General features: G+C 41.7%; 1 protein-coding gene across 1 annotated transcript; it reads left to right on the top strand.

The window, feature by feature from the left end:
- The first annotated feature begins 6,685 nt into the window (after positions 1-6,685).
- LOC115321902 (piggyBac transposable element-derived protein 3-like) lies at positions 6,686-8,939 on the top strand. Its single transcript, XM_029982188.4, has 2 exons — positions 6,686-6,729; positions 6,964-8,939. Exons 1-2 carry the CDS (start codon positions 6,702-6,704, stop codon positions 8,091-8,093), a joined length of 1,158 nt encoding a protein of 385 aa, XP_029838048.2. The 5' UTR covers positions 6,686-6,701; the 3' UTR covers positions 8,094-8,939.
- The last annotated feature ends 9,042 nt before the right edge of the window (positions 8,940-17,981 follow it).

Here is a 17,981-nt window from a genome sequence, read left to right on the forward strand (position 1 = left end):
CAATGCCGGTAATGCACTTCAGGTCGTCGACGTAACTGATATGCATAACGTGGTTTGATATTACGGCATTTTCACCGCTCTGAGCAAAGCTGGGTTCTTCACAGAAAAAAAAAACACATTGCGGAGGCCTTTCCGGTTATGGCGATGGACTTGTTTTTGTCGCTCGTTTACCGACGTAATTCAGCGAATGCGCCTCCAGCAACAGAGGCGAGCAAATCTATCGTGTCGTCTGCTACCAAAGCAAGGCGGAGTATAATACTTCAGAAATGGCTTTCATCGTTCCAATACGACACTGAGCCGACAAGAACATCTTCATAATTAGATAAAAAGACGTTAGGTTGCTTACAAGAAATTTATTACTTACCTGTAAGCAAAAATCTAGCCTCATGAGGAGTCTCCGTGCATTAGTTCATAGCAACGTCCCTAGCAAAGGTTGTTTAGACCCAAACGCCATGTTGTGACATAATCACTTACGGGGTCAATTGTCATACAGCAGGACATTTCATATACGTATAACACAATAGACTTTTTGCAAAACCCCATCAAGCAACATTGGCTGTCGCCATTTCTTGCGTAAAGCATTTGATTTGGCCCTAGTTCTCGCCGAATACCAATGATGCACTCAAATCCAATAGGCGCTGAGCCGCGTTCACAGTGATTGCTGACATAGCATTCTCGTCGAAAAATTTGCTATGGTATGAAGGCATTGGGTAATTAGCATAGTGCCTAATAAACTTCGTTTCATCACAACTTGGCAAGCGGCCAACTCTAGTCTCCTTGAGTCAATATGCATGTTGGAAAGAGGCACGCGACAAAACAGTATCAGAGTGGTCTCCTTCTGTAGAGATTTGCCACATACCTTCATTCTATCGTTCCGAATGACGCGAGGGGGCTGTGGGAATTATCCTTTGCCAAGTTGTAGGGTAACGGAGGACAGGCACCGCAGATTCTCTAAAAAACATCTTCTCAGGAGACTGAAAGGAAGTGTAGTCAACATTTTGCAAGAAGACTGCTTCTTCGGGCAAGCGGCAGGCAGAAATACAACTTATCTTGTCTAGGTATTTAGAACAAGTAAATATTCGACGGACTCTTAGAAGGACTCTTGAGGCAAACAATTATGGCTGCGTTAAATCCTAAAAAAAAACAATGTAAAGTTCATCTTCTACTTCCGAGTACTTGCATTAAATTTAACGAATTGCTGAAATTAGTGGTGCTATACCTAGATCACCAAAAACTGGCGCTCTGTTTTTTTTTAAGATTATAGATGTTTGAACGATGGTTTGATGAATTTGACAACACTTTAATTGGAGTCTGATCATACACATAGATGTTAGTGCGGACTATTGATACCGATCGGCAGGGTCAAGAGCCTCCACATTTCTATAAGACGCCGGATGCAATAATTCCTGCACTGATAAAAAAAGGTGAAAATGTGCGAACTCTGTTTTTAATTACAAAAGGTTAAATGAAATTTTTTTTATAAACGCTAGCATTGAACTTCTTTCCGGATGATTGGCTCGAATTGTTCGTAAGAGTTCGCGTGCGAGTTACTTAATCAAGCACCAAGTTTTCGCGTTAAAAAAAGGACTGCGATCAATATCAAGCTACTCAAATGTAAGTACCTCATATAAAAATATGGAGAATTGCAAATTTCTAAAATCTTTGAAAAATACAACAGGAGCTTCCTTTCTAAATGTGTCTGGGGATCTTCAGAGACCCATGGATAAAACAACTCTGCCTAGGCCCTACACTTACCGCATATATCTCGCGTCGCTTCTCAGACATTACGACGTTGAAACGAAGCTGGAAAAATACTAAAAGATTAGGCTAAGCGTTATGTCGTAGCATTGTTGACAAGTAGAAAACGTAAAGGTTTCAGAAGCTTCCTCGCGAAAGGTTGCTGTGATAATGCGAATACCCAGGGCTGAAACAACTTCCCCTAGGCACTATGTGCGACGCATACATTTCACATCGATTGCAAGAAATTCAAACAAAGCAAGGAGAATGCGAACATTTTTGCTAAAAGCTCTAAAATTTCTTTCGATCCGGGAATCCGAGCACCACTACGGTGATACGACAGATGATGTCTCACAGGTGCTAATATACAGAGCGATCTTGCGCAAAAAGGATATAAGTCCTATTCCTTCCAATCTTCACATTATACGTGCTTCAGAGAGCAAAAAGAAGCTCGAGATCGTCGGCAAGCAGCGGCGCATCACGGCTGCTATACACTGAACAAGCTCACATCTACCAGCTCTGGGCGCTGCCATCTTACCGGTGACGTCACGGCACTCTTGAGATCACGTGACGATTAGTCACTTATGCGTACAGCATGGCGGCTACCAGGGGAAGAGGGTGCCACTTTCGAACTTCTGGTTTATCCCTCTAAGATCCTCTACCTCTTTCTTACCGACAAAAAATTTTCTTTGCCACTAAATCTTTTTTTTTTATTTAATTTTGCGGAGAGAGTAATGTAGAAGCCTAAATTCATATTTCGCCTCGGCTAGGTGGCACAAGTTGCCGCCCGCCACAAGGTTTGTCTGTAGCCAATATGTATCAATTGGGAAAGAAGGGGCGTTTCCAGTAAACTATTTTCTCGACTGCGGAAGTGTTTGAAGCGGGCGCATCACGCTTGTGGGGAGGAACTTCTACTACCTTCTTGACTTGTAACGGACTGTAGAGGGATTCAGCTTTGAATAAGAAATATTCTTTGCGATGAAGAGAAAAATAACTCTGTTAAAGGACCCACGAAATTGATAAGTAGGAATGGCCCAACCATTCTCGACCTCGGTGTATTCGCGATAACGCTGGCCACGCGTGGTAAATTGACCGTCTCGGCTGTTGATCACGTGTGCCATTATTATATTGCCGATTTGCATGCATTAACAATGTGCTCGGACCCAGACCTTTTGAAACATAGTGCCATCGGTGAGACCAGTTATAGTCTGGTTCCTCGCAAGAAGTCATTGACTTCCTTTTTGTAAAATTAAGTCAATGTACATTCTTCTAGAAATAGTACTCACTTACACTGTACGAACAAAGAGATAATTTACAAATCTATAAATTATTGTCAAAATATGTAAAAGAACAATGGTTGCGATAGAATGTAAAGGAGAAAATTTCATGCATGACAAAACTAATAGATACACACTGGTGAAGCGCAGAATCGCGATGCATTCTATCGGTAGGCTATAGGTCTGCATCTGGCGGCCGCGACGAATAGTATACGGCCCCGGCATGCATGCTACCAGACAAGCCCCCACCATCACACACAAACACACACACTCCAGGAATAATGACACAACTATTCTGATTTCTGCAAATCTGGGGCACTAATATACACGGGGGACCAAGCGGAACCAAAAGACCACGACATCGGCTCCTGCTCCGATTCGCCAGCTCGCACCGCTGGCGAATCGCAGCAGGTGGAGATGTATCAGTCCTTTCTTCCAGCTCTGTCCGCCTTGTAGATTAAGGCCTCCACTCTAGTGTTACCGTTTCGATTTTGAAGCATCCCATCAGGAGATAAGCTTCCCATACACCTGCAATGTTTTATTCATGAGCATTTTATCTTTTCACAAGTTCTGTACAATCTAGTGGCCTAAATAAGAATCCACATTTTCCTTTATAATGGCTCTTAAAATCTAGTAACCTCTCATCAACGGCAGACCTACGAAATTTACGATGTTCTTCGCTGTACATAATTTTCTCTTTGAGTTTTATATTTGATGGTGCCAAGAGCCTCTCACTTTGTACGACGTGCTCTGTTTAATAAAACTTTTCATCACTACAGGGTGTCACTGTAACAAAACAAATTGCAGGTTGTTTTTTTTATTGCAAAAGTAACACCTTCACAATATCAATAAATTTGTCAACCATGTACTAATATTTTGCGGGTGAGTTCAGAAGTGCATCAAATAAAAAAACTGAATGTTTCCTAATTTAAAACATGCTCTTTTATTACAATTTTTAAAACTTGAATGAAACGCCAGTCTCAGTACTCATATATAATTTTGGTTAATCTAATATATTTGAATTTTCCGAAGTATTGACTGAAAAGATTATTCAACATTACAGTTAAATATTTAATAGTGTATTGTAATGTAGGCATCGCAAGCAGCTCGCCTGCAAATGCACGAGATATCAAACCACTCCTGCCTAAATGTTTATTTATTTTTGATAATTCTCCAAACTTTCTAATTGCATCTTGTAATGTATCGCTTGTTCCTGCTCAGAGTGTTCTGAACTCTGCAGTCTGCATAAAGAAGCCGAGACTGGCATCATCGAGACAGTCGCTTTTTCGTCGGCGCCACTCAAAGCATAGTTTTGTCTTACTTTAAGATTTTGGGCGGAAATTCTCCCCGTTAAAGATTTATATTTACATTCAGTTTTACATTCTTTTTTATCAGTTTTCATTCGTGACACTCTGATGGGGGTGGAAGTTTTATTTATCGTAATGTTTCCGGAAACACCATAAGTACGACTGTCGTTAGAGCTGGGAACACATACGGACCATGACTCCAGTCCACAATATACTACAACAACATCCTGCATCGATAACAACAAACAACTACCAACTGCGACAACTGAAGCGACGGCTAATGCCGACTACCATCACTGACGGTTATTGCAATGAACAATTATAGACAATGACCAACGAACATTAATGTCGACAACTGGCAACACTGGCGACAAATAATGACGTCCTACGACGACGACCTATGGCGACGCCCTACAGAGACGAAATGCTGTCCCGAATGACGAGGTGACGAAACAAAAAATAACTGAGGAAACTGAAACGCTGAATAGGTCAAACTTGTTCGCAAAACAAAGTATGAACGGAAGATAACATCACAGCGTCGCGGGCGTCGATGCTGGCGTAACAGCAGGATCGAGCGCTAGTGCGAGACTGACTCGACAAGGTGGCGGGCAGCTGCTTATTTGCTTTGCATCCCTATTTCGAAAGTTCAACAAAGAAGGTTCGAGTGTCGGTCGCTCAGAGCGAGAATGAACTGGCACTTCAGAGAACAAGAAAGCAGGAATGAATGACAAAGGATACGTTCGGAGCAAGAATAAACTCGTATCTTCTAGAAGCCCATCATCGAGCGTTTCTTTTTCTGCCCTGCAGGAGGCATTACCCCGCCCCCCTCCCCCCCTCGGTATGGTGACTGGTCAATAGGGGGTGCGTCATCGTCAGTAACAATTTGTTAATAGAGAGTTTTAGGGAACCGGAACAAAATACGATCGATAAACAAAAACGATCGATACCTTGGATCGGGCGTGTGGACCGATCGTGTGCCCTGAAACGGCTTTGGGGAAACGTATTTGCAGACAATAGCAGACGATCGGTACAGATCGCGCCCCCTGGAAACGGAAACCTGCATCTGCCTCATCGAGAAAAGACAAATTTGTGTGTGTTTGTACAAATCGCAGAAACTCAAGTAAATAAATTTCGCACCCTAATTATATAGAGAACCAAAAATATAGTATACCTACTTATAGTTCGTCTCGTTTTTTTTACTGGAATGAATGCGCTTCCAAAATACGATACCTGGCGCACCACGGCGTGTCGCCCCCATAGAGTTATTACAATAATCGCTAGAGGCTCAGCTGGCGCTAGTGTCTACGGGACTTCCGGTTGCAAATTGAAGCAGACAGCATGCAGTCTTCTTTTCCAGTCTTCCTGTGTATTCCTATGGGAAAATGCGCGTGAAATTTGTCTCGTCGCCGGCAAATAACCTTAATAACTTTTGTTATTTCGGTTGTACCGGATAGTATGTACCTTTATTAATATTGTGAAAGTGTAATTGCTTTAGTTACAGCCTTTTTACTTTACCACTGAACGATGTTAAACTTCGCTAAATTTCAGGCCCAAACCTCTGTTTCATGGCAGGTATGCAGAAACGAGCGACGATTCCAAGCAAAATAACGATCGAAAGGAATGTGGAGTGTGTTAAAAGTTCGCCAGCATTCCGTTGGTGCTTATATATTGCTAATATGCCTGTCCTAGCTCAATATATGAAAATGCCCCCGTCGTGCATCTTTACGAGTGGTGAAAAAAAACGTTCGAAACGTAAGGAATGAAGTAGGTGGGCTACGAAAGGAGTATTTTCTTATTATTTTCTATAAAAGGCAGTTTTTATCGCTCATCTGTTCTTTGACTTCCCCCTATTTGCAAAGATTTGGAGCGTGCGGGTGATGATTTGAACACAGAACAAGCATCTTCGCATGTATTCATGAGCAGAAGGAATAGAGCAGTACTTATTTATTGCAAATCGGACTATATTATGTGACTTTCAATTTATTTTGATCGTCTGCAATTACAAGGAGTTACTTCTCCAGTGTTACTGCGTAATTCTTGCCGTCTCTCTTGGTTTTCCACATGTCCTTCGTTCGTTTGGCACATAAACCCCCATGCTGGAAAGCGCCGGGGCCGTGTTCGCGCTAACAGTGTCCGACAGTGCACATAAATACATGTACGAAGCGGTTTTAGCACCGTTTTTCATGCCACGATTTTAACCCTTTCAAACGCTATGCACACAATTGTGTACACCAAGAAAACTGGCTTTTTTCAGCAAGCGGGTTCCATTCTGAGACATTTTGATGATTTTAACCGAATTATATACACTCGCTCTGGCAACTCTGTGTTTTGTGGCTCCATCTGCCGAATGCGGTGAGAAACATTGAAGAAAAAAGACGACATGGCAGCGAACGCATCTGCGACGGCAGGTAGGGATATTTTCATTTTTTTATTGCTAGTTCTCCCTTTCTTGGAGCCTAAATAAAATAACTACTCAATAACTCATTCTTTCAAAAGTACATTCTCTAAATTTAGACATCCGGAAGCTTCAAAACATTTCTCAGCGCCACAAATTGGGAATGGCCACAAACGTGTGCAAAGCGTCATGCTGGGACTGCATGCAGTTCGAGACTGAACCGCCGTGTTTTACCGTCCTTTTTCAGATATTCTTGCCGTGCCATGTACAATTTTCTACAAAAAGAAGTGTCATGAAACAACAAAACACTCTGCAGAGCAACTCCTGCAGATTATTGCTGCAGGGGAAGTTTCTGACGTCGGGGAAAGTGATGACGACGACGACGACGCTCTTGAAGAAGAAGGTGCCCGCGCAGAGCTTGCCCGTGATGTGCCTATTGATGCATCGGATGATGAAAACGTGCCGCAAAAGGATCCAGCTGAATATGACAGCGCTGCAGAGAACGTGAAAAAGAACATTTCGTGGAAGAAACAAAGTTTTCTTCCTCCATCTGACCTCCAGTTTACTGGGCCCACTGACGACCTTCCGGAGCTAGACGAGGCATACACGCCCTACACATACTTTTCTAGGTATGTGCCGGAATCAATTTTCGCATGCATTGCGAAATCCACGAACCTCTACAGTGTGCACACATCGCATGTCAACGTCAACACGACGCCCGACGAGATGAGGAAACTTTTCGGGATGCACATATTGTTTGGAGTGGTGTCTCTGCCTCGTGTACGACTCTACTGGGACCGTCTGATGCGAGTACCAATGATCAGCGAAACAATGAGCGAGAAGAGATTCTTCAAACTAAGGAACAACCTTCATGCTACAGTTGATGAACCCAGCGACTGCCAAGACCGACTTTGGAAAGTGCGGCCTCTTTTGGACCAGATCAGAGCCCGCTGCTTGGAGCTGCAGCTGGAAGAAGAATGCTCAATCGACGAGCAAATGATACCATTCAAAGGTAACTTATCGATCAAGCAGTACGTGAAAGGGAAGCCGACACCATGGGGCATCAAGGTATTTGCACTGTGTGGAAGGAGTGGCATGCTCTACGATTTCATTGTTTACCAGGGAGAAAATACCATTCCAAACAGTCTCGAAAAGGACTATGGCCTTTGCTCAGGTGTGGTGCTCCATCTTGCAAAGCGAATCCCAACCGGCTGCAACTATCAGCTGTATTTTGACAATTACTTCACATCACTTCCCCTGCTACGTCAACTAAAAAGAGAAGATCTTAGCTGCAGGAACTGCAAGAACCAACAGGCTCTGCAAGTGCCCACTTGCACCTGCGCAGATCACAAAGAAAAAACCCAGAGGATACTCTGAAGAGTTCGTCACGCAAGACAATATTGTTGTCGTGTGTTGGAAAGACAACAACACAGTTACAGTGGCGTCAAACTTCGTTGGTGTGGGGACGACAAGTCAGGTGGAGAGATGGGACAAGAAGACCCGTGAGCATGTTTCTGTCACCCAGCCTGAAGTCATTGCCAGATATAACAAGAGCATGGGTGGTGTTGATAAGCTGGATTTCCTTCTCAGCTTGTACCGAACCAAGATCAGGTAAAAAAAATGGACACTGAGAGTTATCTTTCATTTCGTTGACGTGGCAGTGTGTAATTCATGGATTGAGTATCTCCGGGACCATGCTGCCACACCAAGGTCCAAGCTGCTTGACCTGATGCACTTTCGGCTAGCCGTTGCGGAGGCCCTCATTACATCGGTGCCTAACAAACGAAAGCGCGGAAGACCATCGCTTGAAGAACAGATGACACCTGAAGCTCCCCAACAGAAGAAGCCGCGAATTCATCGCCCTTGTGCAGATGCCCGCTACGACGGCGTAGACCACTGGCCAGAAGCCCGCGACCAGGTGGAGCCATCACGATGCAAACTGGAGAAGTGCAAAGGACGGTCAAGGGTGTTTTGCAGAAAGTGTCATCTGCCTCTTTGCCTAACGAAAGACCGCAATTGCTTCTATGCGTTCCACAACTGAGATGACCATCTCAGAAGATGACCACAATGACGCTTTGTACACAATTGTGTACATACCTCTGACTTTTTTACTTTTTCTTTTTTACTCTCGAAAACAGGTATGTTTGCTTTATGTAGGTGTCCTAAAACATTTTTTGAGAAAATAAATTTTTTTCTTTAAAAAATAGCGAGCGGCGTTTGAAAGGGTTAAAATAAAAACGCCGTAACTGACCAATTATTTCATCTGCGTGTCTGGGAAACGTTCCAATGTGCCTAGTACATACAAATTATTCGTGATATTTGCTCTTATAATCGAGCGCAGGGAGAAAATGCGCTCGCTTTTTTCCGTAGAAATGCATTACCGGAAGTCCATTTCGGACTGCTTGCTGTCTGCTTCAATTTTCAACAGCACACTAGCGCCAGCTGAACCTATAGCGTTTATTGTAATAACTCTATGGTCGCCCCTGGCACAGCGAAGTTCTAAAATGTTCATCTGCTAAGAAGCAGACGAGCTTTCCGACAACACTGGCGCTCGATCTTTCTGACCATGACTTGGAGTTGGCTCTATTCAGCGAAAGAAATTTAGAAAAAGTGATTTTGTACGACTGTCTGCGCACTAAGTGTGGCGTGAGTCTCTTTTGAACTTCCCGCTTTCTATAAACGAGGCACGCACGCGCGTGCCGTGGGGCCCGTGACTTGTGCAGGGGCACGAGGGAGTAAACATTCTTTTTGTTTTGCCGTGACACGGAGTCAGTCGCATTTCTTTCGGGTGCCACCGAGCACCGATACACTAAGAGAAGCCGCTTGTTGGCGGCGAGGCATAGGACGTTCAACTTGGCGTAGCTTTTGAGTAAACAAAAAAGTTGGGATACCAGGAATGATGTGCGGATACCACGAATGATGTGCCAGCGCATTTTGGGTTTTTTTTTCTTTCAGTTTACCAGATTGATATACTTGGGGAATAAAATAATGCCTCGATCGTACATGGTAACTTGTCGTCTAATAAATCATGCGTTCTCAGCGGGCAAGCTTCGGTGTTTTACATCAACCAAATATGATGTTTACACCAAACACGTCCTGATGTGCTGAAACGTTGCCGAAAGCAATCTCGATTTGGCACAAGAACACGCTCGCGCGCGCTTATCATCAACATTCGAAGTCGTCTGCTAGCGATCCTGTCTCTTTCCCTCGAGGCCCAATGCAGGATCGAGTATTAAGAAAGCCATGGTCAAATAAAACTAGAAATATTAAATCTCGAAGAAAATATAAAAGTAACCAAAATATACTCACTTTCTCAAGTTGATGCGGCCATTTTTCTTGTACAAAGCTAATTCAATTCAATTTTCAATTTAATTCAATTTTTATTTTAAGATCAAGTCATACAAAATAAAGAGCTGGCCCACAAAAGCAGCATTCTGCTTGTATGTTGGGTCAGGCGACCAACTACAATACATGTTGTTACAAAAAAAAACAAAAAACACTCCGCAGCACAAAAAAAATGAAACGAACACAAAATTAGAAGCACAAATAAATACAAAAAAGAACACTTTAGAGCATGAAATATAGGTGTTTATAGCCAAGTCTACGCACGCAACCATGGAATAAAAGTACGAAACAGCTCCATCGGTTAGGCTACGATATCTACAGCTGAAATGCATGACACCAATTCCTTAGTTTCCTTTTTAGTACCCTAGTGGATTCTATATTCATAAGGGACTCTGGGAGTTCGTTAAATAAGTAAGGAATGTAATGATTTCTGTTTTTCTTTCCATACAGTGTGAATATTTTTGGAATGACGTATGTTTCAGTACGTCTCAAATCTCTATTTTTATTTACGAGGAGATCAATCCGTTCCTTCGCTCCTCGCAACGAGAAGTTCTTTTTCAACGCTGCGTCATTCCAAAGGGCTGGAGTGAAAAAGGAGTAGCGCCTAGCACCTCCCGAAATAGAAAGATGTTGTCTACTGCTGTAAACCGCTTGCGAGGAGGAGGCGGAGGGACGGTGGTAGATGCGGCGCTCATGCTGCTCTCTTACGGTACAGGTAGCAGACGATCACGGTCGTACGCCCGAGTACCGATCGTTGCGCCGTGCACGGTACGACCACGAAGAAAATATAAAGGAAAATCTGTAACTTTACTGCTGTGCACTTATTAAAACTATCACCCAATATTCAAAGGGCTCGTTTTATAGGATATATGTGATTAGCATTTGTACAGAAATTTTTAATTCATGCAACGTTTTTAAACTAAAAAGTTTCCAGAGCCTTGATGCAGAAGGCTGTTGCTCACTCTGTTGCCACTGCAAATAATCCTCAGTCATAACAGCAGCTCTAAAAAACGGGTGATAAGTGCTCAAAATGCACATCCAATGTTTGTATAAAAAGAACAAAAAAAAATTATAATATGTAAAAAAAAAAAAGGTGTATGCGCCAGCGGGTTTCGAACGTCCACTACTGGTCCTCTACGAGCTCAAGAAATCGGTGCTCCAATCCACTGAGCTACCGAGCAGACGTTTCTGAGTATGCTAAACGCCAATTTATTTCTATTGAAAAAGTCCTATTGCGTTTTGTTCTTTATTCTTTGTCTTATTTGCTGACTCAAACTTTATGGACTTGCTGTCAAACATGGCGCTCCTGCCAGGCACTGCCACGATTTATTTTCTTCATGTTTGGAGCCCCGGCACGCTCTGTCCGCCAGCGAAATAGCCGTTTTGCCAACCAAGCGAGACTGTCCATGTCGGCCATTGGCCGTGCCGGTCGTGCCTTACGGTTCCACCAGCGCATTACGGTAAGATCGCCGAACACAGCCGCATGCGCAGTTCGTACCGGAGGGCCCATCGTACTGTATCGGATGTGCAAAAACGGTTCCCTAAAACTCTCTAATGGCGACGACGTGCCCCCTATTGATGCAACGATGTAGGTGAAACATTGACAACTGACAATTACGCTCAGTGTGCCCAGCCCACTGCCGAAAAACGGGGCAGGGTCACGAGAGCTTGCCAGAATGTATGGTGTGCAGTTGGCATCCTCGTCATATTGTGATACATGCTTCCTGCCTGCGTTTCTTTCATTTTTACATACTTTCTGTAGCGTGTATATTCTGTACATTTATCTGTCTATTTTGTTTTTCATATGCGGTGGCGGGATGGCAGGAGACATGTACAAGCTACTAAAAAAGTAATTAAGTTAAGTTACTGAGTATTAGCCTCAAGAGTAATTTGAGTAGAGTAGAAATTACTCAGAAGGAAAGTAATTCAGTAAATTATTAATTACCTTAAAAAAGTAGCGAATTACTTCTGAAGTTACTTTTACTTTTTTTTCTGCTAACAAGGAAGTACTTACACAGGTTTTGATGCCTTAGCGAAATTCTGCTTGCCGAATATAAAGCGGCTTGTGTTTCCACAGTAATGCTTTAACAGCTGGTTCTGCTTCTGCATGCCTAATTATTGTGTACTTCTTTTTGGTCAAGGATGTACTGCGGATGTATCATTTCACCATTGAGGTTTAGCACTGGGTGATCTTGATTTTGCAGACAGTGCTTGATTGCTTACAGTGTTGCGTAAAGTACGTCTAAAAACTATTTGGAGTTCAAAGTAAATGAGAGGTTATGTACTTTAAGTAAAGTAGTAAGTACACCAGGTGCAATGTACTTTAAGGCACATACAACAAATACAATAAACTTCCAAAGGAAAGTAAAAGTACTTTTAACACACTCTTTCAGAATGCCCTTTCATTCGCTATACAGCGTTTTTTTTTTTTTTGACACATATGCCTTGCTTTATGGGAAATCTGTGGTGCATCAGTATTTTTTTTGGAAGCGGCGGCAACTAATACGCCATGGAGTAATTGCTTTATTCTCGCTGACAAACCATTTAACACAATCAATTTATAAGGCACTTATTTGTATCGGTCGTATAGCCGCCATTTCTTCACTCAGAGAAATGACCAGATGATGTTTCAAAAGACACCACAAGCTATACAGGAGCACCAGATGAACTTCATGTACTTGTACTTGATGTCGACATGATTTCTTTAGACTTGCTGTAAGAGCTGAGATGGCCACACCTTGTTTTACGTTCTTAGAATGTTCCGATTCATAAAGAAGAAATGCCTTCCCCGATTGTGCTTGATATTTCCCACATACATATCATGTTTTGAATGCCAAAGCTAACTCCAGAAACCGAATGGAATCGTCCACAGGAGTCTCGTAGGTGAAGGTTAGGCCCAAACAGCTTTGTTGGAATAGTGTCATGGTGGTGTTGAGGCATCCGTCTTCTTTTTCGTTAATTTTTGTGGTGGATAGAATAAGAAAATCGTCCACATACCTAAAAATACCCGCTATGCGTGTATCTTATAGTACCTTCTCGATGGCTCGTCCACACATGGCAAGAAAAAATATCACATAAAAGAGAAGCCACTTGTGAGCCGATGCACACTCCACTTTTTTGCACGTACTGGTGTTCTTGATGAGCTACTACAGTCGCTGACAGGTAACATTGTACGATTTGTAAGAAATGACCTACGCTCATCCCTGCATTATTTTGGGAATACAATTTTTGCCCGCTTTTGGTTTCTGGTGCCATAAAGCCAAATGTATTTGTAGACTCCGTCGGCCACCATTTTGCCACTGAAATTTTCAGAAAATCACTGATAACTTTTGAATAAGCTATCGAATCGGGCTGAAATTTTCGCATCTGATTGTAACCTCTAGCGCTACAATTGGACGGAAAATGAGCGTTCGGCGATGCCTAATTTATTTTTTCGGTTAAGAAAAACAACCCTGTAAATGTTTTTTTGTGACACCCTCTATTATGTAAATTAAGTCGTCGTACATAGCGTGCTTTTTGTTTTTCATCGCGTTTCATATCATCGACAAATTCGCAATTTGTGGTGTATGGTAAATGGACTTCAGAATTAGAATTGTGCGGCTCTGCGACCGTGTCAATTTTTCGTCTAGTGCTCGTCTTTTTGGGCTGTTTTTAATTCCGAAGGCTGCGCGAGAATCTGGGCTTTACAAGCCACGCAAACCTCTGTCTGCAACAATGTGCAAAACGGATCAGTTTGCGTTCTATTGTGTTTCTTTTTTTTTTTGTTAGCTGATTCGCCGCCACTTTTCTAGCCCCGTCGTTTTTTTATTCAGCCGGCTCGCTCCGCCTTCGCTTTGCAGCGATTTGACTCCTCTTTAAAAAGTCTAGAATACTTAGCGGTTTGAAACCGGATAATTATCCTAGAGTATGCTGGCGATAATGGCCCTACTGTCTAAATGAGAGCGAACTGGTTATGTGTACTATCTTCAGTTGCTATACTGCATTTAATGTCTAGACTGATCTTAGTGGTCATACTGCTCTTACGCCTATACTGCTCTTTCTATCGTAATATCATGTCTCGAACAACGAAAAACATCTGGTTGCTCAGACACTAGGGAAATAAATCATCAGGCCTAATTAAACCATTACTTTCAACACCTTCACAACATAAATAAATTTGTCAACCATGTACTGATATTTGGCAGGTGTGTTCAGAAGAGCATCACATAAAAAAACTGAATGCTTTCCAAATTAAAACATGCTCTTTTATTACAATTTTTAAAACTTGAATGAAACGCCAGTCTCAGTACTCATATATAATTTTGGTTATTCTGATAGAGTTGAATATTCCGAAGTATTGACTTAAAGAATGGTCTTGTTGAACGGTTCAACCGCACTATCAGTGTCAACTCGCGAGCTACGTGAACAAAGAACACAACAGGGACAAACCTGTGTTATACGCAGCCTTTGAATGAACAATGCTGAACAATCAACAACCGAGTTCGCCCCTTTCCAAATAGTGTATGGACGTGCACCAGTTTTGCCTGCGAAAGAGGTGGCAATGCCGTTTGGAAGTTAAGAGCAGAAAACTTTCCAAGTAGCCCTCAACGCCGCTTCCAATCCGTGAGAAAAAAAGCTCGCGATTACAAGTTTTGTGCTCAGGTGCGCTTTCAGGAACGCACGGCTCCACCATCTCCTCCACCTCATGTACGTTGTGGAGACTGGATTTTGGTACGCTGACCCATTTGGAAGAAAGGCCGGGCTGAAAGGTTTCTGCCACGCTACAGAGGTCCCTGCGAGGTTCTTCGTCAGCTGGGTCCCATGGCGTTTCGTGTTCGTGATTGTACTGGTAGTCCCCATCATAGCAAGGCAACAATAACGGCACATGGTAGCCTACTTAAATGCTACGTTCCATGATCATCGGCACACACGCACCATGCAGCTGAACTCGGTCCACGATATAGATCCTTATGAATTCCTAGGGGGGAGGGGGGGGGGGGGGCGAGTGCAACAGCAAAGAAAAATAGAAGAACAAGAGGAAGTGCTCAGGACAGGGATCGAGGACGAGAATATATTATGTGAACTAGAAGGGGAGGAAGTGATTATTGAATTTAACGCATTATTGTTAAGGAAAAGAAAATAGAGCTTTCTTTCCCTCTCTCACGCATTAATGTAACAAATTCAAGAATCCTTTTCTCTCCTCTTCTGTCACAATATTACTACGGCTGCAATTGTCAATCTTCTCTCAGTGCAAATGTATACATGTATATATATATATATATATATATATAAGTCAGAGATCCGCACTTGTGGAGTTGCTATGCTAGGTGTTTATTGTATGTACATAGATAAAATAATCTCCTAGCATAGCAACTCTGCAAGTACGGATCTCTGACTTCTTACATTTTCCCGGTCCATCGTTCTCAAACTACTTGCCTCACCTATATATATATGTATATATATATATATACACCACGGGCACTTCACACCATCGTACGTGGTCTCCGTGGAAGATATAAACGAAATTCATCTGCACAATTGCGTTTATATATATATATATATATATATATAAATATATATATATATATATATATATATATATATATATATATATATATATATATATATATATATATATATATATATATATATATATATATATATATATATATATATATATATATATATATATATATCAGAATGGGATTGCCTGAGGTTTTTCCACTGGACGACGTTCCGAATAAGATGCCGGCTGTACTCGTGGCTGCTCCCCCCCCCCCTCCCCAGTTTTGTTTGTTAGTTTTTCCGGCGTTGTGCGTGTTGCTTCTCTTTCTCCCCCGCCATGTTTACGCTGGGGGCTTATTTTTCGACTACATTGTGCGCTCTCGTAAGAGCCCAGCCCTTTTGATCTGTCTCTTTACGTCATATGCCACGAAATTTAGCCAGGGTGTGTTGATTTCCCATCTCATGTCCTGTCTTGAAAAATGTCTGTCTCTAGCCGAAACGTCAACCTATATGCAATAAAACTATAACTAAAATCTTCGAGGTACGTTTACTCTCCTATACACTTTTCGTCGTCCTGCGAACCAGTATTTTCTATATATATAATGCACGAATTTCGTAAATATAAATATACCAAATTTCGACCTTCCTTGATAGAGCTGCTTTCAAAAGTGTCTTTTCTAACTTTTTGTTTGGTTCTAAACAATCTTCTTTTCTTTTTGGTTTTCCATTACTTTTTTTATACTACTCGCCTTTGTGATGTCTAAAGAGATGGATGGTAAGTAAATAAACAAACAAATAAACTTCCAAAGGTCTTGACATCACCTATAGTGACAAGATAATACGAAGCTCGTTGAAATATCCTTGAATCGAATCGAATCGTGGAATAAACCCAACACAATGAACAATTCAAGATATATTCACATGTGCGCAGTGACTGCTTGTCATAACAAACCTTTAACGCACTTGGCGAGGAAGTAAATAAAACTCAATTTATAACTGGCAATGACTGCGTGACCGGTATATTTGAGACATTCTTGACTCATATACTTTGTTGTTTTGGTCATTACGTGGAACGGGGACCCAAACCGATAGGACAATATTCATAGAAGTCACTCAACGAAAACCGACATCTATATTAGGAAAAACCAACACCAAATTCTAATGGTGAAAAATACTAAACGGTAACCGATGTATTATATTGGCGGCATCAGAGAGAGTAGCCACAAAAGCCCGTGTCTATCTTCTGTCCTTCTCATGAGGCCTTTTACTTTGAGATTGTACAACCATCTAGCCCACCTTGCAGTAGAATATAATTTCTTTTCTCAATGTTAAGGATAATTTTCTGTAGGTTACACAATGCCACTTATGGTTCGAGGTCAGTCTGAAGTTCAAAAAACGATCATTATCGATGTTTGCTGTAAAATATATGACACAATCATAGGCGTATAAACGGATCATGGATCTTACGTGCTCAGTTAAAACATTAGTATATATCAGTAGACAAAGCTTCCAAATACGGAGCCTGGGCGATTAGGTAATCAAGATTTTATCTTTTCTTCAAGGTTGTTAGGGAAGGCAAGGCATCCGATTGTGAGCGTAAGGAGTGAATTAAGTTATTTTTAAAATGCTTTCCGAAAACATATAAAAACAGTTAGCCTGTGTGTATGCGTTTAATCAAAACGAAATGTCATGAGCAAATTCTATTGGGAGTTTGCTGCATCATGATTCATTACGTAATCCATGCTTCTATGTTATGTTATTAGATGTTATTTAACTCAAGGTGATTACAAATATCTGTATAGATATGTTCAAGTAATTTTGAAAAAAAAATCTGTTTAGAGACATTAGCCATGGGTTAGAAACATCGCGTTAAGCCATTCCTTATGCTGGATACACCAATGGTTGCCTTGTACTCAGACGGAAGGCAGTTTGAGGAGAGTTTATTTTTTTAATTAAGCAACTAGGGAGCGTTTAATCCCCAAGCACATGGTTTGGAATTCCATCAAGTCTTGTGACTGAATGACATTTCAAATTACGGAGGAGAATAGATGCCCTATTATTATCAATATCAAATTCCAGCATTTTATTAATTATAGGCTCCGAAGTGTGCAGGCAATGTCCTCAGCTGTACTGAGGAAAAGAAACACAAGTTAGTTGGTTGAAAATTTCGTTTCTAAGGCCATCTGAAGTCAGTTCATGGTTAAGAATGGCTGTATACCTACGTGTTTTTTTTTTTAGTCGCACGATTTTTAGCAAGATTTCATGTTTAGTTGGGGTTGTTAGCCAACCTAGAACCTAAAGTAAAATTAAAAAAAAATTTGATACTTGAATTTTTGTTAAGCGTAATCGTGTTATCTCAGCTGGATATCTGTTACCAGGTTTTGCATGTGTTTAAATATTGTAAGTAAACTCCAATTCTTGCGGAGAAAAAACCGC

Source organism: Ixodes scapularis, unplaced genomic scaffold (assembly GCF_016920785.2).
Source record: "Ixodes scapularis isolate PalLabHiFi unplaced genomic scaffold, ASM1692078v2 ptg000005l_1___fragment_3__unscaffolded, whole genome shotgun sequence".
Lineage (NCBI taxonomy): Eukaryota > Metazoa > Arthropoda > Arachnida > Ixodida > Ixodidae > Ixodes > Ixodes scapularis.